Source organism: Bos grunniens, chromosome 7 (genome assembly GCF_055505025.1).
Source record: "Bos grunniens cultivar Pamir isolate PY7600 chromosome 7, Bosgru_T2T1.0, whole genome shotgun sequence".
Lineage (NCBI taxonomy): Eukaryota > Metazoa > Chordata > Mammalia > Artiodactyla > Bovidae > Bos > Bos grunniens.
In genome coordinates, this window is record NC_141171.1 from 214,377 (window position 1) to 238,926 (window position 24,550).

The following is a 24,550-nucleotide window of genomic DNA, read 5'->3' on the forward strand; positions in this document are numbered from 1 at the left end:
CCTCTGAGGCTGCCCCTTGGTCACTGCCATGCAGGGAGGGCTTGAGGCTTCAGGTAGGGTGTCCCCGTTTGGGGCGGGGCCCAGCTTCCCAAAGGTCCAGCACTCGGGTTTGTCCCCAGGGTTGTCCGTAGACATCCCGTCTGTATTCTCTCCTCTTCCCACACAAAACAGCTCCCTCCCACCCACCCACCCTTTCCCCGAGCTCCATGGCCCCACATCCCAGGCAAGGAGACCTGAACGTGGCTAGGGGGAGAAGGTGGCCCCTTCCTTCCTCTCCCTCTAAGCCCCAGGGCCTGGGGAGCCTGGCAGCATGTCGAGGAGGGCCTGGTACTCGTCCTCACTGAGGGGTGTTTCCAGGGTGGCCTCAACTCCTTCTTCCCCCGCAGGGGACCCCGGGGAAGACCAGGGCGTGTCCTGGATGGCCGTGGCAGCCAAGAGTTCCTCTAGGAGGCTGGGTGGCCCGGGGAGGGCTGGGTGGGGCCCTGCGACGACAGGAGAGGACCCCGGAGAAGGGCCCGGCGAGCCCGGGAGGCCCGCGGCAGCCAGGAGCTCGCCTGGGAGGGCGAGGTGTGCTCGTTCATCGGCAGAGGGCCCCAGGGAAGGCCCCGGCGTGTCCGGGGTGCCCGTGGCCGCCAAGAGCTCGTCTAGGAAGCTGGGTGCCCCTGGGAGGGCAGGGCCCACCCCTTCGTCGGCAGCGGCCCCCGGGGAAGGCGCCCGCGTGTCCGGGACGCCCGTGGCCGCCAAGAGCTCATCTAGGAGGCTCGTCGAGCTTGGAAGGCTGGGGGCCTGGGGCTGTGGCTCTAGCGGAGGGGCCGTGCCTTCGCCGTAGGGTGACTCCGGCCACCGCGGGATGTGTGTCTCCGGCTGCCCAGGCGGCAGGATGGCCCCTTGCCCAGGCTGCCCGGGGGCCGTGACGGCAGGGGAGCACGCGGCCCAGGGAGCTGCTCCCTGGGGAGGAGGCGGTGGCCTCCCACTTGGCTGGAGGGCCACCGGGCTGGGCTGGACCACGAAGATCATCAACGGCTGGCCCACGCAGACCCCAGAGGCAGCCCCGGGCACCCAGAAAGTGGGGGCCCCAAAAGGAGCAGCTGCAGCCAAGGGTGGCATGCTCTCCTGTGGCTGAGAGGGGCGAAGGGGAGGAGAGGTGCTCTGGACAGCGGGTGGGGCCCTTCGGTCCTCTGGAGCAGGAGTCGTCGTCGTGGCTGGCGCGCCGCCTGGCCCCTGGGCCCGGCCGCTGCCGGGCCCGCTTGGGCTCCGCTGGGGGTGCCGAGCTCTTCGGTTTTGAAACCATATCTAGGGGAGCAAAAGGCAGACAGGCACATCAGAAGCCGTGGCCGTCCAGATCACCCACCGTGCTGGCACCGCCGCGGCGCCCGTTCCACAGCCCGCCCGGCCGCCCGGCCTCTGGTCTGTCAGGCCCAGGGCGACTTCTGCAGGGCCATTTTCTGCAAGCGAATCCCTTGGCCCTGGGAAATGAGGGGTGCCCGCACGGCCAGAAGCGGCCCAAAACCCTCCACTCAGGCCGCCGACTTTCGGCCCCTCCCCCCCCCCCTCCCCCGGCAAGCCCCAGCCCCAGCCCCAGCCTACGTGTATCCAGCTCCAGACGCTTGGCAGGGCTGAACCCTCCTTGCTCCTGGGCCACGTCCCGGGCCCGTGCGCCGGCTGGAGAACTTACCTGGATGCGAGGTTCCGGGATTCCCGTCTGACGAGCCAGTTCCTCCCTGGCGGCAATCCCCGGGAAGCGATCCCTCGTGAAGGCTTGCACGAGGATCCTGGTCTGAGAAGGAGAGATGACTGTCCTCTTTCTCCGGGCCTCTCTGGCCGAGTCTTCTACCAACGAAAGGAACACACCGAGAGGGGAGGACGTTAAGGCCCGTGGGGCGTTCACGGCACAGACACCCTAGAGGGTGTGGAGGGGAGGGAGAGGCCCACACCCCTGAATCACTACAGGTGGCTCTGCCGCCGGGGCAGGGCTCTAAGGAATACACCCACAGATGGATCGCGTGCCTGGGTCCCTGGTGGACGCGTGCGTGTGCACGCACACTCCCCACACACGCATGTCCCTGTGTGTCTCTCTCCTCCTCCGGCCTTGCCGCCGAGTGCCCTGAAGCATGGTCCTCGGCCAAGGCTGCCCGGGCAGCCGGAGCCTAAGGTTCCCGACGGGGGCTGGGGAGGGGGTGCAAAGGGGGAACACTGCGGCCCGCCCACGCCGACTGGGGGCGTCTTGCCCCGATCTGGGACACTGATGGGGGCAGCAACCACACAGCCCTGTTTCCTCCTGCTCCTCACCCCCCCTCCCCCCTAACCCCCCACCCCCACCCCCTTGGTGTTTCTGGGCCTCCCGTGCTCATCCACCAGCAGAGAGTATTCTCTGGCAAGAGGGGGAGGGTTCGGGACCCCCTCTGGGGGAGACTTGCCTTTGGAGAGAACGCTGGCTAATTTACCTTGAGAGGAAGACTGAGGTCGGGGAGGTAGCGACGGTGGCCTGGGCGTGGACGTTGGCCCCCCTTCCCCTTCTTGGCGCACGTGTTCAGACGGCGGCCGGCTCTGCTTTGACCGTCTTCTACGTTGGTTTTGAAACCAGACCTAGGGGCAAACAGAGAGAATTCCTTCTCAGGAGAAAGGCCGCCAGAGGCTTTCAGCTGCCTTGGATCGGCATGGAGAGCCTGAAAGGGAGAACGGGTGGAGAGGCGGGGGGCCTACCTGGACTCTGCTTTCGTCAATGCCGAGCTCTCGGGCCAGTCGTTCTCTGGTCGCTATCCCAGGGTAGGGGTTCTGTTGAAAGAGCGCTTGCAGGGCGTCCTTCTGGCTCGGCTTCAGAACGAGCCTCCTCCTTCGAGATCCTGTGGCGATGGGGCCTGTGGAAGAAGAGAAGAAAGGGAAGCGCCTCAGACCAGAGCACCTGGTGGAGGACTCGACGGAGGAGCCCAAGCATGCTCCCCGCCCAGGGCAGTTGCCCCTGTGCCTGAGCAGAGCCGGGAGCCCGGGGACGGGGTGTGCATTTGGAAGTCGCTTGGCTACAGCCCGACAGCCAGGCTGAGAGGCAAGGGGCGGTAGCCCCCACACCCACCCCCACCCAGGCCGGAATGCAAGAAACGCGAGCAAGCAGAAAGGAAACCAAACCCAGCCCCAAAACAAAGGCGGCAAAGAGTCCCCACCCCCCCAACGAAGACCACGACACTATCCCGCCGCATGTTTCCACCCGTCTGGTCGAGATGCCTGGGAAACGTCTGGATGGGGCTTCTCCCACATTTCCCTCCATCTCGATGCCAACGGGAGGGGACCTGGCTTCTCCGGGCTAACACGAGCACGGGCCATATTTGCCGCCAGTAGCGGCAGAGGAAAGGGAAACGAAGCGAAGCCCAACCCTCAATGGCAGAAGGCACCAGGCCATTGTTGTGAGAAAGCCACTGAAGGAGGCCAAGCCCCAGAGCTCCCCGACTCCCATTCCGGCAGGAAGAGGAGGATAAAGGGCCCCGTCCCAGCCCCCGCAACCCCCACCCCCGCACCCCCTTCAAACAACACCATCTTCCCAGAAAAGAGAAGGGAGAAGCCACGTGTGTGCCAAAGGAGCAAAACGAACAAACGATGCCCCTTTGGGCACAGCCGACTCCTGGGAACCGTGGCCCCAGCCGGCCGGTCCCTGCCGTTCTCGGTGGTGGGTGGACACGTTTGCCGTGAACCCGTGGCCGAGGCGATCCACGGATCCCCCGAGACGTGACCCTACCCCAGGGACCCGAGGGCGAACGTACCGCGTGAGGTGCTGGAGGAGCCGGACGAAGCCATGGTGGGAGAGCCGCACGGACGCTGCAGACTGCTGGCCTAGTGGGCCGGGACCCAGCCGCTCAGGACCTTGGAGAGCGGGAGGCGGCTCCGCCCCTATTTATGTAAATAGGGGTGGGTGCGTAGATGGAGGGGACGCCCCTGGCCTCTTTCGCAGGAGAGACCCTGGACAAGAATCCAGTGGAGCCAGTGGGCTTCCACGGGCCCGGCCCGTGCCCCAGACCCCCAAGGTCCACGGTTGGGCTGGGCGGGCAGTTCGGGGGCTTTGGTTTGTGGCCCTCCCACGCAGCGGGTGGGGTCAACCCCGGGCCCAGGGGCCGTCAGCAGTGCCCAGAGAGCTAACTGCCCGGGAATTCCCCTGGGGTCCCTTTGACGTGGCCGGCCACGCCCCCTTGCCCAGCCTGCCTTGCCTTCCAAACCGCTCTGGGTTTTCCCGCCTTTTCACATTCCACACGTCCCTTGACCTCAATTGCCCCCGCCGGCTCCTGCGAGGCATGGCGGGACACCGGATGCTCTCTCCAATGCCTCCACCTAGATCCCTCGCTTTCCTTGCCTCCGTTTCCCACGCCCCTCCCCAACTCCTCCGTGCCCTCTTGGCGTCCTTTCCCTGCAGCAGTCCCAGACCACCACCCCCAGGGCTTTGAGCCGCCTGGAGCTCAAGGCTCCGGCCAGAGATGTGAAGGGCCAGCGTCTCAAACAGCAGCTCATGCCATTTGGGGCTTCTTCATGTGGAGCCTGAGGCCCGCGTCTCCCCAGCCCACCCCCCAGCCCAAGTGCCCTGGAGATACCCGCCAAAGGGGACAGACAGTGTACAACCTACCCCCCCCCACACACACACACACACACACACTCACACACACACACTCACACACACACACTCACACACACACTCACACACACACACACACACACTCACACTCACACACACACACACACACACACTCACACACACACACACACACACTCACACTCACACTCACACACACACACACACACACACACACACACTCACACACACACACACTGTTAGGGAGGAGGTTCCACTAAGCCAAGGAAGGAAGCATGGACGTTCTGGACACAACGGAGCCGTCACCCGTGCGCCAACAAGGTGACATGGAAAGAGCGTGTGCTTTCTCGAAGACACGGAGGGCGGCGAGGAGGAGGAGGAGGAAATCAGGAGGCCGGAGCAGACAAAGGAGGAAGAAGGTGGTGTCAAGCACCGCGGGGGATGGACGATGAGAGGCACTTCTCTTTGCGCTGTGAACAGGGTGAGAAGAGTGAACTGAAAAGAAACGAACGAGCCACAGCAGCACACCACCACCGCCCCCCCCCCCAACTCCCCCTGCCCCCACCCCACCCCACCCCACCCCCCACCCAACCGTCTGGGCCGATGTATTCTTTGGCCAGCCGGGCTTCTAAACCCACCACGGGGCTTCACGTGAGAACAGGCAGGCGTTCGTATGTACTTCAAAACCATGGGGCCTGTGAAACTCAGGAACGGGTTTGCAAGTAAAGCACGTATGTCTGTCTGTATGTCTGCCGGTGACGGGAGGATGCTGGCGGCAGGGCGAGCTGAGTCACTGTGCTGTGAGGGTCAGAGAGAGAGACAGGGAGATGACGGGCCTTTGCAGATATACGACCGGGCATGTGGGCACACATGGACAGGGAGTCTGGTCGTGAAAGTGGTTGTGTGGGTAGGTCCCTACTGCTGGCTCCGAGGATCTGACCTCCGGACACCCGCCCAGAGAAGGCACCTTGAAACCCAGGGAAACGTGTCCCTGACGCAGCATTCTAGGGATACCTGCAGGGCGTGCCGGGGGCTTGAAGCTGAGTCCCAGACGCGGGCTCTGCCCACCCCCACCCCCCCCTCCCCCGACCCCCCTCTCCCTCCCTCCCTCTGTCCCCAACTCCCCCCGCCTCCCTCCCTCTCCCGCTCTCCCACTCAGCCTTCCCCAACTCTCTCCCTTCGCCCCCCACCCACTCGGCCCCCTCCCACCCTCCCACCTTTGCACTCCCCGGTCTCCCGCTCCCCCTCCCTCTGCTGCCCCCGGCATAGGGAAGGAGTTCTCCTGTGTGGACTGCTGGAAAGACGGGACCAGAAGACAGAAGAGCCAGACACAAAGAACTTGTGCCGGGCACGGGGTTTCTTTCCCGGGCCCATGGAATGTTCCCTCTGAGGCTGCCCCTTGGTCACTGCCATGCAGGGAGGGCTTGAGGCTTCAGGTAGGGTGTCCCCGTTTGGGGCGGGGCCCAGCTTCCCAAAGGTCCAGCACTCGGGTTTGTCCCCAGGGTTGTCCGTAGACATCCCGTCTGTATTCTCTCCTCTTCCCACACAAAACAGCTCCCTCCCACCCACCCACCCTTTCCCCGAGCTCCATGGCCCCACATCCCAGGCAAGGAGACCTGAACGTGGCTAGGGGGAGAAGGTGGCCCCTTCCTTCCTCTCCCTCTAAGCCCCAGGGCCTGGGGAGCCTGGCAGCATGTCGAGGAGGGCCTGGTACTCGTCCTCACTGAGGGGTGTTTCCAGGGTGGCCTCAACTCCTTCTTCCCCCGCAGGGGACCCCGGGGAAGACCAGGGCGTGTCCTGGATGGCCGTGGCAGCCAAGAGTTCCTCTAGGAGGCTGGGTGGCCCGGGGAGGGCTGGGTGGGGCCCTGCGACGACAGGAGAGGACCCCGGAGAAGGGCCCGGCGAGCCCGGGAGGCCCGCGGCAGCCAGGAGCTCGCCTGGGAGGGCGAGGTGTGCTCGTTCATCGGCAGAGGGCCCCAGGGAAGGCCCCGGCGTGTCCGGGGTGCCCGTGGCCGCCAAGAGCTCGTCTAGGAAGCTGGGTGCCCCTGGGAGGGCAGGGCCCACCCCTTCGTCGGCAGCGGCCCCCGGGGAAGGCGCCCGCGTGTCCGGGACGCCCGTGGCCGCCAAGAGCTCATCTAGGAGGCTCGTCGAGCTTGGAAGGCTGGGGGCCTGGGGCTGTGGCTCTAGCGGAGGGGCCGTGCCTTCGCCGTAGGGTGACTCCGGCCACCGCGGGATGTGTGTCTCCGGCTGCCCAGGCGGCAGGATGGCCCCTTGCCCAGGCTGCCCGGGGGCCGTGACGGCAGGGGAGCACGCGGCCCAGGGAGCTGCTCCCTGGGGAGGAGGCGGTGGCCTCCCACTTGGCTGGAGGGCCACCGGGCTGGGCTGGACCACGAAGATCATCAACGGCTGGCCCACGCAGACCCCAGAGGCAGCCCCGGGCACCCAGAAAGTGGGGGCCCCAAAAGGAGCAGCTGCAGCCAAGGGTGGCATGCTCTCCTGTGGCTGAGAGGGGCGAAGGGGAGGAGAGGTGCTCTGGACAGCGGGTGGGGCCCTTCGGTCCTCTGGAGCAGGAGTCGTCGTCGTGGCTGGCGCGCCGCCTGGCCCCTGGGCCCGGCCGCTGCCGGGCCCGCTTGGGCTCCGCTGGGGGTGCCGAGCTCTTCGGTTTTGAAACCATATCTAGGGGAGCAAAAGGCAGACAGGCACATCAGAAGCCGTGGCCGTCCAGATCACCCACCGTGCTGGCGCCGCCGCGGCGCCCGTTCCACAGCCCGCCCGGCCGCCCGGCCTCTGGTCTGTCAGGCCCAGGGCGACTTCTGCAGGGCCATTTTCTGCAAGCGAATCCCTTGGCCCTGGGAAATGAGGGGTGCCCGCACGGCCAGAAGCGGCCCAAAACCCTCCACTCAGGCCGCCGACTTTCGGCCCCTCCCCCCCCCCCTCCCCCGGCAAGCCCCAGCCCCAGCCCCAGCCTACGTGTATCCAGCTCCAGACGCTTGGCAGGGCTGAACCCTCCTTGCTCCTGGGCCACGTCCCGGGCCCGTGCGCCGGCTGGAGAACTTACCTGGATGCGAGGTTCCGGGATTCCCGTCTGACGAGCCAGTTCCTCCCTGGCGGCAATCCCCGGGAAGCGATCCCTCGTGAAGGCTTGCACGAGGATCCTGGTCTGAGAAGGAGAGATGACTGTCCTCTTTCTCCGGGCCTCTCTGGCCGAGTCTTCTACCAACGAAAGGAACACACCGAGAGGGGAGGACGTTAAGGCCCGTGGGGCGTTCACGGCACAGACACCCTAGAGGGTGTGGAGGGGAGGGAGAGGCCCACACCCCTGAATCACTACAGGTGGCTCTGCCGCCGGGGCAGGGCTCTAAGGAATACACCCACAGATGGATCGCGTGCCTGGGTCCCTGGTGGACGCGTGCGTGTGCACGCACACTCCCCACACACGCATGTCCCTGTGTGTCTCTCTCCTCCTCCGGCCTTGCCGCCGAGTGCCCTGAAGCATGGTCCTCGGCCAAGGCTGCCCGGGCAGCCGGAGCCTAAGGTTCCCGACGGGGGCTGGGGAGGGGGTGCAAAGGGGGAACACTGCGGCCCGCCCACGCCGACTGGGGGCGTCTTGCCCCGATCTGGGACACTGATGGGGGCAGCAACCACACAGCCCTGTTTCCTCCTGCTCCTCACCCCCCCTCCCCCCTAACCCCCCACCCCCACCCCCTTGGTGTTTCTGGGCCTCCCGTGCTCATCCACCAGCAGAGAGTATTCTCTGGCAAGAGGGGGAGGGTTCGGGACCCCCTCTGGGGGAGACTTGCCTTTGGAGAGAACGCTGGCTAATTTACCTTGAGAGGAAGACTGAGGTCGGGGAGGTAGCGACGGTGGCCTGGGCGTGGACGTTGGCCCCCCTTCCCCTTCTTGGCGCACGTGTTCAGACGGCGGCCGGCTCTGCTTTGACCGTCTTCTACGTTGGTTTTGAAACCAGACCTAGGGGCAAACAGAGAGAATTCCTTCTCAGGAGAAAGGCCGCCAGAGGCTTTCAGCTGCCTTGGATCGGCATGGAGAGCCTGAAAGGGAGAACGGGTGGAGAGGCGGGGGGCCTACCTGGACTCTGCTTTCGTCAATGCCGAGCTCTCGGGCCAGTCGTTCTCTGGTCGCTATCCCAGGGTAGGGGTTCTGTTGAAAGAGCGCTTGCAGGGCGTCCTTCTGGCTCGGCTTCAGAACGAGCCTCCTCCTTCGAGATCCTGTGGCGATGGGGCCTGTGGAAGAAGAGAAGAAAGGGAAGCGCCTCAGACCAGAGCACCTGGTGGAGGACTCGACGGAGGAGCCCAAGCATGCTCCCCGCCCAGGGCAGTTGCCCCTGTGCCTGAGCAGAGCCGGGAGCCCGGGGACGGGGTGTGCATTTGGAAGTCGCTTGGCTACAGCCCGACAGCCAGGCTGAGAGGCAAGGGGCGGTAGCCCCCACACCCACCCCCACCCAGGCCGGAATGCAAGAAACGCGAGCAAGCAGAAAGGAAACCAAACCCAGCCCCAAAACAAAGGCGGCAAAGAGTCCCCACCCCCCCAACGAAGACCACGACACTATCCCGCCGCATGTTTCCACCCGTCTGGTCGAGATGCCTGGGAAACGTCTGGATGGGGCTTCTCCCACATTTCCCTCCATCTCGATGCCAACGGGAGGGGACCTGGCTTCTCCGGGCTAACACGAGCACGGGCCATATTTGCCGCCAGTAGCGGCAGAGGAAAGGGAAACGAAGCGAAGCCCAACCCTCAATGGCAGAAGGCACCAGGCCATTGTTGTGAGAAAGCCACTGAAGGAGGCCAAGCCCCAGAGCTCCCCGACTCCCATTCCGGCAGGAAGAGGAGGATAAAGGGCCCCGTCCCAGCCCCCGCAACCCCCACCCCCGCACCCCCTTCAAACAACACCATCTTCCCAGAAAAGAGAAGGGAGAAGCCACGTGTGTGCCAAAGGAGCAAAACGAACAAACGATGCCCCTTTGGGCACAGCCGACTCCTGGGAACCGTGGCCCCAGCCGGCCGGTCCCTGCCGTTCTCGGTGGTGGGTGGACACGTTTGCCGTGAACCCGTGGCCGAGGCGATCCACGGATCCCCCGAGACGTGACCCTACCCCAGGGACCCGAGGGCGAACGTACCGCGTGAGGTGCTGGAGGAGCCGGACGAAGCCATGGTGGGAGAGCCGCACGGACGCTGCAGACTGCTGGCCTAGTGGGCCGGGACCCAGCCGCTCAGGACCTTGGAGAGCGGGAGGCGGCTCCGCCCCTATTTATGTAAATAGGGGTGGGTGCGTAGATGGAGGGGACGCCCCTGGCCTCTTTCGCAGGAGAGACCCTGGACAAGAATCCAGTGGAGCCAGTGGGCTTCCACGGGCCCGGCCCGTGCCCCAGACCCCCAAGGTCCACGGTTGGGCTGGGCGGGCAGTTCGGGGGCTTTGGTTTGTGGCCCTCCCACGCAGCGGGTGGGGTCAACCCCGGGCCCAGGGGCCGTCAGCAGTGCCCAGAGAGCTAACTGCCCGGGAATTCCCCTGGGGTCCCTTTGACGTGGCCGGCCACGCCCCCTTGCCCAGCCTGCCTTGCCTTCCAAACCGCTCTGGGTTTTCCCGCCTTTTCACATTCCACACGTCCCTTGACCTCAATTGCCCCCGCCGGCTCCTGCGAGGCATGGCGGGACACCGGATGCTCTCTCCAATGCCTCCACCTAGATCCCTCGCTTTCCTTGCCTCCGTTTCCCACGCCCCTCCCCAACTCCTCCGTGCCCTCTTGGCGTCCTTTCCCTGCAGCAGTCCCAGACCACCACCCCCAGGGCTTTGAGCCGCCTGGAGCTCAAGGCTCCGGCCAGAGATGTGAAGGGCCAGCGTCTCAAACAGCAGCTCATGCCATTTGGGGCTTCTTCATGTGGAGCCTGAGGCCCGCGTCTCCCCAGCCCACCCCCCAGCCCAAGTGCCCTGGAGATACCCGCCAAAGGGGACAGACAGTGTACAACCTACCCCCCCCCCACACACACACACACACACACACTCACACACACACACTCACACACACACACTCACACACACACTCACACACACACACACACACACTCACACTCACACACACACACACACACACACTCACACACACACACACACACACTCACACTCACACTCACACACACACACACACACACACACACACACTCACACACACACACACTGTTAGGGAGGAGGTTCCACTAAGCCAAGGAAGGAAGCATGGACGTTCTGGACACAACGGAGCCGTCACCCGTGCGCCAACAAGGTGACATGGAAAGAGCGTGTGCTTTCTCGAAGACACGGAGGGCGGCGAGGAGGAGGAGGAGGAGGAGGAAATCAGGAGGCCGGAGCAGACAAAGGAGGAAGAAGGTGGTGTCAAGCACCGCGGGGGATGGACGATGAGAGGCACTTCTCTTTGCGCTGTGAACAGGGTGAGAAGAGTGAACTGAAAAGAAACGAACGAGCCACAGCAGCACACCACCACCGCCCCCCCCCCCAACTCCCCCTGCCCCCACCCCACCCCACCCCACCCCCCACCCAACCGTCTGGGCCGATGTATTCTTTGGCCAGCCGGGCTTCTAAACCCACCACGGGGCTTCACGTGAGAACAGGCAGGCGTTCGTATGTACTTCAAAACCATGGGGCCTGTGAAACTCAGGAACGGGTTTGCAAGTAAAGCACGTATGTCTGTCTGTATGTCTGCCGGTGACGGGAGGATGCTGGCGGCAGGGCGAGCTGAGTCACTGTGCTGTGAGGGTCAGAGAGAGAGACAGGGAGATGACGGGCCTTTGCAGATATACGACCGGGCATGTGGGCACACATGGACAGGGAGTCTGGTCGTGAAAGCGGTTGTGTGGGTAGGTCCCTACTGCTGGCTCCGAGGATCTGACCTCCGGACACCCGCCCAGAGAAGGCACCTTGAAACCCAGGGAAACGTGTCCCTGACGCAGCATTCTAGGGATACCTGCAGGGCGTGCCGGGGGCTTGAAGCTGAGTCCCAGACGCGGGCTCTGCCCACCCCCACCCCCCCCTCCCCCGACCCCCCTCTCCCTCCCTCCCTCTGTCCCCAACTCCCCCCGCCTCCCTCCCTCTCCCGCTCTCCCACTCAGCCTTCCCCAACTCTCTCCCTTCGCCCCCCACCCACTCGGCCCCCTCCCACCCTCCCACCTTTGCACTCCCCGGTCTCCCGCTCCCCCTCCCTCTGCTGCCCCCGGCATAGGGAAGGAGTTCTCCTGTGTGGACTGCTGGAAAGACGGGACCAGAAGACAGAAGAGCCAGACACAAAGAACTTGTGCCGGGCACGGGGTTTCTTTCCCGGGCCCATGGAATGTTCCCTCTGAGGCTGCCCCTTGGTCACTGCCATGCAGGGAGGGCTTGAGGCTTCAGGTAGGGTGTCCCCGTTTGGGGCGGGGCCCAGCTTCCCAAAGGTCCAGCACTCGGGTTTGTCCCCAGGGTTGTCCGTAGACATCCCGTCTGTATTCTCTCCTCTTCCCACACAAAACAGCTCCCTCCCACCCACCCACCCTTTCCCCGAGCTCCATGGCCCCACATCCCAGGCAAGGAGACCTGAACGTGGCTAGGGGGAGAAGGTGGCCCCTTCCTTCCTCTCCCTCTAAGCCCCAGGGCCTGGGGAGCCTGGCAGCATGTCGAGGAGGGCCTGGTACTCGTCCTCACTGAGGGGTGTTTCCAGGGTGGCCTCAACTCCTTCTTCCCCCGCAGGGGACCCCGGGGAAGACCAGGGCGTGTCCTGGATGGCCGTGGCAGCCAAGAGTTCCTCTAGGAGGCTGGGTGGCCCGGGGAGGGCTGGGTGGGGCCCTGCGACGACAGGAGAGGACCCCGGAGAAGGGCCCGGCGAGCCCGGGAGGCCCGCGGCAGCCAGGAGCTCGCCTGGGAGGGCGAGGTGTGCTCGTTCATCGGCAGAGGGCCCCAGGGAAGGCCCCGGCGTGTCCGGGGTGCCCGTGGCCGCCAAGAGCTCGTCTAGGAAGCTGGGTGCCCCTGGGAGGGCAGGGCCCACCCCTTCGTCGGCAGCGGCCCCCGGGGAAGGCGCCCGCGTGTCCGGGACGCCCGTGGCCGCCAAGAGCTCATCTAGGAGGCTCGTCGAGCTTGGAAGGCTGGGGGCCTGGGGCTGTGGCTCTAGCGGAGGGGCCGTGCCTTCGCCGTAGGGTGACTCTGGCCACCGCGGGATGTGTGTCTCCGGCTGCCCAGGCGGCAGGATGGCCCCTTGCCCAGGCTGCCCGGGGGCCGTGACGGCAGGGGAGCACGCGGCCCAGGGAGCTGCTCCCTGGGGAGGAGGCGGTGGCCTCCCACTTGGCTGGAGGGCCACCGGGCTGGGCTGGACCACGAAGATCATCAACGGCTGGCCCACGCAGACCCCAGAGGCAGCCCCGGGCACCCAGAAAGTGGGGGCCCCAAAAGGAGCAGCTGCAGCCAAGGGTGGCATGCTCTCCTGTGGCTGAGAGGGGCGAAGGGGAGGAGAGGTGCTCTGGACAGCGGGTGGGGCCCTTCGGTCCTCTGGAGCAGGAGTCGTCGTCGTGGCTGGCGCGCCGCCTGGCCCCTGGGCCCGGCCGCTGCCGGGCCCGCTTGGGCTCCGCTGGGGGTGCCGAGCTCTTCGGTTTTGAAACCATATCTAGGGGAGCAAAAGGCAGACAGGCACATCAGAAGCCGTGGCCGTCCAGATCACCCACCGTGCTGGCGCCGCCGCGGCGCCCGTTCCACAGCCCGCCCGGCCGCCCGGCCTCTGGTCTGTCAGGCCCAGGGCGACTTCTGCAGGGCCATTTTCTGCAAGCGAATCCCTTGGCCCTGGGAAATGAGGGGTGCCCGCACGGCCAGAAGCGGCCCAAAACCCTCCACTCAGGCCGCCGACTTTCGGCCCCTCCCCCCCCCCCCTCCCCCGGCAAGCCCCAGCCCCAGCCCCAGCCTACGTGTATCCAGCTCCAGACGCTTGGCAGGGCTGAACCCTCCTTGCTCCTGGGCCACGTCCCGGGCCCGTGCGCCGGCTGGAGAACTTACCTGGATGCGAGGTTCCGGGATTCCCGTCTGACGAGCCAGTTCCTCCCTGGCGGCAATCCCCGGGAAGCGATCCCTCGTGAAGGCTTGCACGAGGATCCTGGTCTGAGAAGGAGAGATGACTGTCCTCTTTCTCCGGGCCTCTCTGGCCGAGTCTTCTACCAACGAAAGGAACACACCGAGAGGGGAGGACGTTAAGGCCCGTGGGGCGTTCACGGCACAGACACCCTAGAGGGTGTGGAGGGGAGGGAGAGGCCCACACCCCTGAATCACTACAGGTGGCTCTGCCGCCGGGGCAGGGCTCTAAGGAATACACCCACAGATGGATCGCGTGCCTGGGTCCCTGGTGGACGCGTGCGTGTGCACGCACACTCCCCACACACGCATGTCCCTGTGTGTCTCTCTCCTCCTCCGGCCTTGCCGCCGAGTGCCCTGAAGCATGGTCCTCGGCCAAGGCTGCCCGGGCAGCCGGAGCCTAAGGTTCCCGACGGGGGCTGGGGAGGGGGTGCAAAGGGGGAACACTGCGGCCCGCCCACGCCGACTGGGGGCGTCTTGCCCCGATCTGGGACACTGATGGGGGCAGCAACCACACAGCCCTGTTTCCTCCTGCTCCTCACCCCCCCTCCCCCCTAACCCCCCACCCCCACCCCCTTGGTGTTTCTGGGCCTCCCGTGCTCATCCACCAGCAGAGAGTATTCTCTGGCAAGAGGGGGAGGGTTCGGGACCCCCTCTGGGGGAGACTTGCCTTTGGAGAGAACGCTGGCTAATTTACCTTGAGAGGAAGACTGAGGTCGGGGAGGTAGCGACGGTGGCCTGGGCGTGGACGTTGGCCCCCCTTCCCCTTCTTGGCGCACGTGTTCAGACGGCGGCCGGCTCTGCTTTGACCGTCTTCTACGTTGGTTTTGAAACCAGACCTAGGGGCAAACAGAGAGAATTCCTTCTCAGGAGAAAGGCCGCCAGAGGCTTTCAGCTGCCTTGGATCGGCATGGAGAGCCTGAAAGGGAGAACGGGTGGAGAGGCGGGGGGCCTACCTGGACTCTGCTTTCGTCAATGCCGAGCTCTCGGGCCAGTCGTTCTCTGGTCGCTATCCCAGGGTAGGGGTTCTGTTGAAAGAGCGCTTGCAGGGCGTCCTTCTGGCTCGGCTTCAGAACGAGCCTCCTCCTTCGAGATCCTGTGGCGATGGGGCCTGTGGAAGAAGAGAAGAAAGGGAAGCGCCTCAGACCAGAGCACCTGGTGGAGGACTCGACGGAGGAGCCCAAGCATGCTCCCCGCCCAGGGCAGTTGCCCCTGTGCCTGAGCAGAGCCGGGAGCCCGGGGACGGGGTGTGCATTTGGAAGTCGCTTGGCTACAGCCCGACAGCCAGGCTGAGAGGCAAGGGGCGGTAGCCCCCACACCCACCCCCACCCAGGCCGGAATGCAAGAAACGCGAGCAAGCAGAAAGGAAACCAAACCCAGCCCCAAAACAAAGGCGGCAAAGAGTCCCCACCCCCCCAACGAAGACCACGACACTATCCCGCCGCATGTTTCCACCCGTCTGGTCGAGATGCCTGGGAAACGTCTGGATGGGGCTTCTCCCACATTTCCCTCCATCTCGATGCCAACGGGAGGGGACCTGGCTTCTCCGGGCTAACACGAGCACGGGCCATATTTGCCGCCAGTAGCGGCAGAGGAAAGGGAAACGAAGCGAAGCCCAACCCTCAATGGCAGAAGGCACCAGGCCATTGTTGTGAGAAAGCCACTGAAGGAGGCCAAGCCCCAGAGCTCCCCGACTCCCATTCCGGCAGGAAGAGGAGGATAAAGGGCCCCGTCCCAGCCCCCGCAACCCCCACCCCCGCACCCCCTTCAAACAACACCATCTTCCCAGAAAAGAGAAGGGAGAAGCCACGTGTGTGCCAAAGGAGCAAAACGAACAAACGATGCCCCTTTGGGCACAGCCGACTCCTGGGAACCGTGGCCCCAGCCGGCCGGTCCCTGCCGTTCTCGGTGGTGGGTGGACACGTTTGCCGTGAACCCGTGGCCGAGGCGATCCACGGATCCCCCGAGACGTGACCCGACCCCAGGGACCCGAGGGCGAACGTACCGCGTGAGGTGCTGGAGGAGCCGGACGAAGCCATGGTGGGAGAGCCGCACGGACGCTGCAGACTGCTGGCCTAGTGGGCCGGGACCCAGCCGCTCAGGACCTTGGAGAGCGGGAGGCGGCTCCGCCCCTATTTATGTAAATAGGGGTGGGTGCGTAGATGGAGGGGACGCCCCTGGCCTCTTTCGCAGGAGAGACCCTGGACAAGAATCCAGTGGAGCCAGTGGGCTTCCACGGGCCCGGCCCGTGCCCCAGACCCCCAAGGTCCACGGTTGGGCTGGGCGGGCAGTTCGGGGGCTTTGGTTTGTGGCCCTCCCACGCAGCGGGTGGGGTCAACCCCGGGCCCAGGGGCCGTCAGCAGTGCCCAGAGAGCTAACTGCCCGGGAATTCCCCTGGGGTCCCTTTGACGTGGCCGGCCACGCCCCCTTGCCCAGCCTGCCTTGCCTTCCAAACCGCTCTGGGTTTTCCCGCCTTTTCACATTCCACACGTCCCTTGACCTCAATTGCCCCCGCCGGCTCCTGCGAGGCATGGCGGGACACCGGATGCTCTCTCCAATGCCTCCACCTAGATCCCTCGCTTTCCTTGCCTCCGTTTCCCACGCCCCTCCCCAACTCCTCCGTGCCCTCTTGGCGTCCTTTCCCTGCAGCAGTCCCAGACCACCACCCCCAGGGCTTTGAGCCGCCTGGAGCTCAAGGCTCCGGCCAGAGATGTGAAGGGCCAGCGTCTCAAACAGCAGCTCATGCCATTTGGGGCTTCTTCATGTGGAGCCTGAGGCCCGCGTCTCCCCAGCCCACCCCCCAGCCCAAGTGCCCTGGAGATACCCGCCAAAGGGGACAGACAGTGTACAACCTACCCCCCCCCACACACACACACACACACACTCACACACACACACTCACACACACACACTCACACACACACTCACACACACACACACACTCACACTCACACACACACTCACACACACACACACACACTCACACACACACACACACACACTCACACTCACACTCACACACACACACACACACACACACACACTCACACACACACACACTGTTAGGGAGGAGGTTCCACTAAGCCAAGGAAGGAAGCATGGACGTTCTGGACACAACGGAGCCGTCACCCGTGCGCCAACAAGGTGACATGGAAAGAGCGTGTGCTTTCTCGAAGACATGGAGGGCGGCGAGGAGGAGGAGGAGGAGGAGGAAATCAGGAGGCCGGAGCAGACAAAGGAGGAAGAAGGTGGTGTCAAGCACCGCGGGGGATGGACGATGAGAGGCACTTCTCTTTGCGCTGTGAACAGGGTGAGAAGAGTGAACTGAAAAGAAACGAACGAGCCACAGCAGCACACCACCACCGCCCCCCCCCCAACTCCCCCTGCCCCCACCCCACCCCACCCCACCCCCCACCCAACCGTCTGGGCCGATGTATTCTTTGGCCAGCCGGGCTTCTAAACCCACCACGGGGCTTCACGTGAGAACAGGCAGGCGTTCGTATGTCCTTCAAAACCATGGGGCCTGTGAAACTCAGGAACGGGTTTGCAAGTAAAGCACGTATGTCTGTCTGTATGTCTGCCGGTGACGGGAGGATGCTGGCGGCAGGGCGAGCTGAGTCACTGTGCTGTGAGGGTCAGAGAGAGAGACAGGGAGATGACGGGCCTTTGCAGATATACGACCGGGCATGTGGGCACACATGGACAGGGAGTCTGGTCGTGAAAGCGGTTGTGTGGGTAGGTCCCTACTGCTGGCTCCGAGGATCTGACCTCCGGACACCCGCCCAGAGAAGGCACCTTGAAACCCAGGGAAACGTGTCCCTGACGCAGCATTCTAGGGATACCTGCAGGGCGTGCCGGGGGCTTGAAGCTGAGTCCCAGACGCGGGCTCTGCCCACCCCCACCCCCCCCTCCCCCGACCCCCCTCTCCCTCCCTCCCTCTGTCCCCAACTCCCCCCGCCTCCCTCCCTCTCCCGCTCTCCCACTCAGCCTTCCCCAACTCTCTCCCTTCGCCCCCCACCCACTCGGCCCCCTCCCACCCTCCCACCTTTGCACTCCCCGGTCTCCCGCTCCCCCTCCCTCTGCTGCCCCCGGCATAGGGAAGGAGTTCTCCTGTGTGGACTGCTGGAAAGACGGGACCAGAAGACAGAAGAGCCAGACACAAAGAACTTGTGCCGGGCACGGGGTTTCTTTCCCGGGCCCATGGAATGTTCCCTCTGAGGCTGCCCCTTGGTCACTGCCATGCAGGGAGGGCTTGAGGCTTCAGGTAGGGTGTCCCCGTTTGGGGCGGGGCCCAGCTTCCCAAAGGTCCAGCACTCGGGTTTGTCCCCAGGGTTGTCCGTAGACATCCCGTCTGTATTCTCTCCTCTTCCCACACAAAACAGCTCCCTCCCACCCACCCACCCTTTCCCCGAGCTCCATGGCCCCACATCCCAGGCAAGGAGACCTGAACGTGGCTAGGGGGAGAAGGTGGCCCCTTCCTTCCTCTCCCTCTAAGCCCCAGGGCCTGGGGAGCCTGGCAGCATGTCGAGGAGGGCCTGGTACTCGTCCTCACTGAGGGGTGTTTCCAGGGTGGCCTCAACTCCTTCTTCCCCCGCAGGGGACCCCGGGGAAGACCAGGGCGTGTCCTGGATGGCCGTGGCAGCCAAGAGTTCCTCTAGGAGGCTGGGTGGCCCGGGGAGGGCTGGGTGGGGCCCTGCGACGACAGGAGAGGACCCCGGAGAAGGGCCCGGCGAGCCCGGGAGGCCCGCGGCAGCCAGGAGCTCGCCTGGGAGGGCGAGGTGTGCTCGTTCATCGGCAGAGGGCCCCAGGGAAGGCCCCGGCGTGTCCGGGGTGCCCGTGGCCGCCAAGAGCTCGTCTAGGAAGCTGGGTGCCCCTGGGAGGGCAGGGCCCACCCCTTCGTCGGCAGCGGCCCCCGGGGAAGGCGCCCGCGTGTCCGGGACGCCCGTGGCCGCCAAGAGCTCATCTAGGAGGCTCGTCGAGCTTGGAAGGCTGGGGGCCTGGGGCTGTGGCTCTAGCGGAGGGGCCGTGCCTTCGCCGTAGGGTGACTCCGGCCACCGCGGGATGTGTGTCTCCGGCTGCCCAGGCGGCAGGATGGCCCCTTGCCCAGGCTGCCCGGGGGCCGTGACGGCAGGGGAGCACGCGGCCCAGGGAGCTGCTCCCTGGGGAGGAGGCGGTGGCCTCCCACTTGGCTGGAGGGCCACCGGGCTGGGCTGGACCACGAAGATCATCAACGGCTGGCCCACGCAGACCCCAGAGGCAGCCCCGGGCACCCAGAAAGTGGGGGCCCCAAAAGGAGCAGCTGCAGCCAAGGGTGGCATGCTCTCCTGTGGCTGAGAGGGGCGAAGGGGAGGAGAGGTGCTCTGGACAGCGGGTGGGGCCCTTCGGTCCTCTGGAGCAGGAGTCGTCGTCGTGGCTGGCGCGCCGCCTGGCCCCTGGGCCCGGCCGCTGCCGGGCCCGCTTGGGCTCCGCTGGGGGTGCCGAGCTCTTCGGTTTTGAAACCATATCTAGGGGAGCAAAAGGCAGACAGGCACATCAGAAGCCGTGGCCGTCCAGATCACCCACCGTGCTGGCGCCGCCGCGGCGCCCGTTCCACAGCCCGCCCGGCCGCCCGGCCTCTGGTCTGTCAGGCCCAGGGCGACTTCTGCAGGGCCATTTTCTGCAAGCGAATCCCTTGGCCCTGGGAAATGAGGGGTGCCCGCACGGCCAGAAGCGGCCCAAAACCCTCCACTCAGGCCGCCGACTTTCGGCCCCTCCCCCCCCCCCTCCCCCGGCAAGCCCCAGCCCCAGCCCCAGCCTACGTGTATCCAGCTCCAGACGCTTGGCAGGGCTGAACCCTCCTTGCTCCTGGGCCACGTCCCGGGCCCGTGCGCCGGCTGGAGAACTTACCTGGATGCGAGGTTCCGGGATTCCCGTCTGACGAGCCAGTTCCTCCCTGGCGGCAATCCCCGGGAAGCGATCCCTCGTGAAGGCTTGCACGAGGATCCTGGTCTGAGAAGGAGAGATGACTGTCCTCTTTCTCCGGGCCTCTCTGGCCGAGTCTTCTACCAACGAAAGGAACACACCGAGAGGGGAGGACGTTAAGGCCCGTGGGGCGTTCACGGCACAGACACCCTAGAGGGTGTGGAGGGGAGGGAGAGGCCCACACCCCTGAATCACTACAGGTGGCTCTGCCGCCGGGGCAGGGCTCTAAGGAATACACCCACAGATGGATCGCGTGCCTGGGTCCCTGGTGGACGCGTGCGTGTGCACGCACACTCCCCACACACGCATGTCCCTGTGTGTCTCTCTCCTCCTCCGGCCTTGCCGCCGAGTGCCCTGAAGCATGGTCCTCGGCCAAGGCTGCCCGGGCAGCCGGAGCCTAAGGTTCCCGACGGGGGCTGGGGAGGGGGTGCAAAGGGGGAACACTGCGGCCCGCCCACGCCGACTGGGGGCGTCTTGCCCCGATCTGGGACACTGATGGGGGCAGCAACCACACAGCCCTGTTTCCTCCTGCTCCTCACCCCCCCTCCCCCCTAACCCCCCACCCCCACCCCCTTGGTGTTTCTGGGCCTCCCGTGCTCATCCACCAGCAGAGAGTATTCTCTGGCAAGAGGGGGAGGGTTCGGGACCCCCTCTGGGGGAGACTTGCCTTTGGAGAGAACGCTGGCTAATTTACCTTGAGAGGAAGACTGAGGTCGGGGAGGTAGCGACGGTGGCCTGGGCGTGGACGTTGGCCCCCCTTCCCCTTCTTGGCGCACGTGTTCAGACGGCGGCCGGCTCTGCTTTGACCGTCTTCTACGTTGGTTTTGAAACCAGACCTAGGGGCAAACAGAGAGAATTCCTTCTCAGGAGAAAGGCCGCCAGAGGCTTTCAGCTGCCTTGGATCGGCATGGAGAGCCTGAAAGGGAGAACGGGTGGAGAGGCGGGGGGCCTACCTGGACTCTGCTTTCGTCAATGCCGAGCTCTCGGGCCAGTCGTTCTCTGGTCGCTATCCCAGGGTAGGGGTTCTGTTGAAAGAGCGCTTGCAGGGCGTCCTTCTGGCTCGGCTTCAGAACGAGCCTCCTCCTTCGAGATCCTGTGGCGATGGGGCCTGTGGAAGAAGAGAAGAAAGGGAAGCGCCTCAGACCAGAGCACCTGGTGGAGGACTCGACGGAGGAGCCCAAGCATGCTCCCCGCCCAGGGCAGTTGCCCCTGTGCCTGAGCAGAGCCGGGAGCCCGGGGACGGGGTGTGCATTTGGAAGTCGCTTGGCTACAGCCCGACAGCCAGGCTGAGAGGCAAGGGGCGGTAGCCCCCACACCCACCCCCACCCAGGCCGGAATGCAAGAAACGCGAGCAAGCAGAAAGGAAACCAAACCCAGCCCCAAAACAAAGGCGGCAAAGAGTCCCCACCCCCCCAACGAAGACCACGACACTATCCCGCCGCATGTTTCCACCCGTCTGGTCGAGATGCCTGGGAAACGTCTGGATGGGGCTTCTCCCACATTTCCCTCCATCTCGATGCCAACGGGAGGGGACCTGGCTTCTCCGGGCTAACACGAGCACGGGCCATATTTGCCGCCAGTAGCGGCAGAGGAAAGGGAAACGAAGCGAAGCCCAACCCTCAATGGCAGAAGGCACCAGGCCATTGTTGTGAGAAAGCCACTGAAGGAGGCCAAGCCCCAGAGCTCCCCGACTCCCATTCCGGCAGGAAGAGGAGGATAAAGGGCCCCGTCCCAGCCCCCGCAACCCCCACCCCCGCACCCCCTTCAAACAACACCATCTTCCCAGAAAAGAGAAGGGAGAAGCCACGTGTGTGCCAAAGGAGCAAAACGAACAAACGATGCCCCTTTGGGCACAGCCGACTCCTGGGAACCGTGGCCCCAGCCGGCCGGTCCCTGCCGTTCTCGGTGGTGGGTGGACACGTTTGCCGTGAACCCGTGGCCGAGGCGATCCACGGATCCCCCGAGACGTGACCCGACCCCAGGGACCCGAGGGCGAACGTACCGCGTGAGGTGCTGGAGGAGCCGGACGAAGCCATGGTGGGAGAGCCGCACGGACGCTGCAGACTGCTGGCCTAGTGGGCCGGGACCCAGCCGCTCAGGACCTTGGAGAGCGGGAGGCGGCTCCGCCCCTATTTATGTAAATAGGGGTGGGTGCGTAGATGGAGGGGACGCCCCTGGCCTCTTTCGCAGGAGAGACCCTGGACAAGAATCCAGTGGAGCCAGTGGGCTTCCACGGGCCCGGCCCGTGCCCCAGACCCCCAAGGTCCACGGTTGGGCTGGGCGGGCAGTTCGGGGGCTTTGGTTTGTGGCCCTCCCACGCAGCGGGTGGGGTCAACCCCGGGCCCAGGGGCCGTCAGCAGTGCCCAGAGAGCTAACTGCCCGGGAATTCCCCTGGGGTCCCTTTGACGTGGCCGGCCACGCCCCCTTGCCCAGCCTGCCTTGCCTTCCAAACCGCTCTGGGTTTTCCCGCCTTTTCACATTCCACACGTCCCTTGACCTCAATTGCCCCCGCCGGCTCCTGCGAGGCATGGCGGGACACCGGATGCTCTCTCCAATGCCTCCACCTAGATCCCTCGCTTTCCTTGCCTCCGTTTCCCACGCCCCTCCCCAACTCCTCCGTGCCCTCTTGGCGTCCTTTCCCTGCAGCAGTCCCAGACCACCACCCCCAGGGCTTTGAGCCGCCTGGAGCTCAAGGCTCCGGCCAGAGATGTGAAGGGCCAGCGTCTCAAACAGCAGCTCATGCCATTTGGGGCTTCTTCATGTGGAGCCTGAGGCCCGCGTCTCCCCAGCCCACCCCCCAGCCCAAGTGCCCTGGAGATACCCGCCAAAGGGGACAGACAGTGTACAACCTACCCCCCCCCCACACACACACACACACACTCACACACACACACTCACACACACACACTCACACACACACTCACACACACACACACACTCACACTCACACACACACTCACACACACACACACACACTCACACACACACACACACACACTCACACTCACACTCACACACACACACACACACACACACACACACACTCACACACACACACACTGTTAGGGAGGAGGTTCCACTAAGCCAAGGAAGGAAGCATGGACGTTCTGGACACAACGGAGCCGTCACCCGTGCGCCAACAAGGTGACATGGAAAGAGCGTGTGCTTTCTCGAAGACATGGAGGGCGGCGAGGAGGAGGAGGAGGAGGAGGAAATCAGGAGGCCGGAGCAGACAAAGGAGGAAGAAGGTGGTGTCAAGCACCGCGGGGGATGGACGATGAGAGGCACTTCTCTTTGCGCTGTGAACAGGGTGAGAAGAGTGAACTGAAAAGAAACGAACGAGCCACAGCAGCACACCACCACCGCCCCCCCCCCCAACTCCCCCTGCCCCCACCCCACCCCACCCCACCCCCCACCCAACCGTCTGGGCCGATGTATTCTTTGGCCAGCCGGGCTTCTAAACCCACCACGGGGCTTCACGTGAGAACAGGCAGGCGTTCGTATGTACTTCAAAACCATGGGGCCTGTGAAACTCAGGAACGGGTTTGCAAGTAAAGCACGTATGTCTGTCTGTATGTCTGCCGGTGACGGGAGGATGCTGGCGGCAGGGCGAGCTGAGTCACTGTGCTGTGAGGGTCAGAGAGAGAGACAGGGAGATGACGGGCCTTTGCAGATATACGACCGGGCATGTGGGCACACATGGACAGGGAGTCTGGTCGTGAAAGCGGTTGTGTGGGTAGGTCCCTACTGCTGGCTCCGAGGATCTGACCTCCGGACACCCGCCCAGAGAAGGCACCTTGAAACCCAGGGAAACGTGTCCCTGACGCAGCATTCTAGGGATACCTGCAGGGCGTGCCGGGGGCTTGAAGCTGAGTCCCAGACGCGGGCTCTGCCCACCCCCACCCCCCCCTCCCCCGACCCCCCTCTCCCTCCCTCCCTCTGTCCCCAACTCCCCCCGCCTCCCTCCCTCTCCCGCTCTCCCACTCAGCCTTCCCCAACTCTCTCCCTTCGCCCCCCACCCACTCGGCCCCCTCCCACCCTCCCACCTTTGCACTCCCCGGTCTCCCGCTCCCCCTCCCTCTGCTGCCCCCGGCATAGGGAAGGAGTTCTCCTGTGTGGACTGCTGGAAAGACGGGACCAGAAGACAGAAGAGCCAGACACAAAGAACTTGTGCCGGGCACGGGGTTTCTTTCCCGGGCCCATGGAATGTTCCCTCTGAGGCTGCCCCTTGGTCACTGCCATGCAGGGAGGGCTTGAGGCTTCAGGTAGGGTGTCCCCGTTTGGGGCGGGGCCCAGCTTCCCAAAGGTCCAGCACTCGGGTTTGTCCCCAGGGTTGTCCGTAGACATCCCGTCTGTATTCTCTCCTCTTCCCACACAAAACAGCTCCCTCCCACCCACCCACCCTTTCCCCGAGCTCCATGGCCCCACATCCCAGGCAAGGAGACCTGAACGTGGCTAGGGGGAGAAGGTGGCCCCTTCCTTCCTCTCCCTCTAAGCCCCAGGGCCTGGGGAGCCTGGCAGCATGTCGAGGAGGGCCTGGTACTCGTCCTCACTGAGGGGTGTTTCCAGGGTGGCCTCAACTCCTTCTTCCCCCGCAGGGGACCCCGGGGAAGACCAGGGCGTGTCCTGGATGGCCGTGGCAGCCAAGAGTTCCTCTAGGAGGCTGGGTGGCCCGGGGAGGGCTGGGTGGGGCCCTGCGACGACAGGAGAGGACCCCGGAGAAGGGCCCGGCGAGCCCGGGAGGCCCGCGGCAGCCAGGAGCTCGCCTGGGAGGGCGAGGTGTGCTCGTTCATCGGCAGAGGGCCCCAGGGAAGGCCCCGGCGTGTCCGGGGTGCCCGTGGCCGCCAAGAGCTCGTCTAGGAAGCTGGGTGCCCCTGGGAGGGCAGGGCCCACCCCTTCGTCGGCAGCGGCCCCCGGGGAAGGCGCCC

General features: G+C 65.0%; 1 protein-coding gene across 1 annotated transcript in view; it reads right to left on the reverse strand.

Moving 5' to 3' along the window:
• Nucleotides 1-5,485: 5,485 nt before the first annotated feature.
• Nucleotides 5,486-24,550, reverse strand: part of LOC147367949 (uncharacterized) — a 191,273-nt gene continuing 172,208 nt past the window's right edge. Inside the window, exons 3-6 of the mRNA XM_086413526.1 lie at nucleotides 18,437-18,820; nucleotides 12,487-12,699; nucleotides 6,508-6,745; nucleotides 5,486-5,505 (exon numbers count right to left, since the gene is read on the reverse strand). Of these exons, the coding sequence (XP_086269652.1) occupies nucleotides 5,486-5,505; nucleotides 6,508-6,745; nucleotides 12,487-12,699; nucleotides 18,437-18,820 (855 nt within the window). The remainder of the gene's footprint in view (nucleotides 5,506-6,507; nucleotides 6,746-12,486; nucleotides 12,700-18,436; nucleotides 18,821-24,550) is intronic.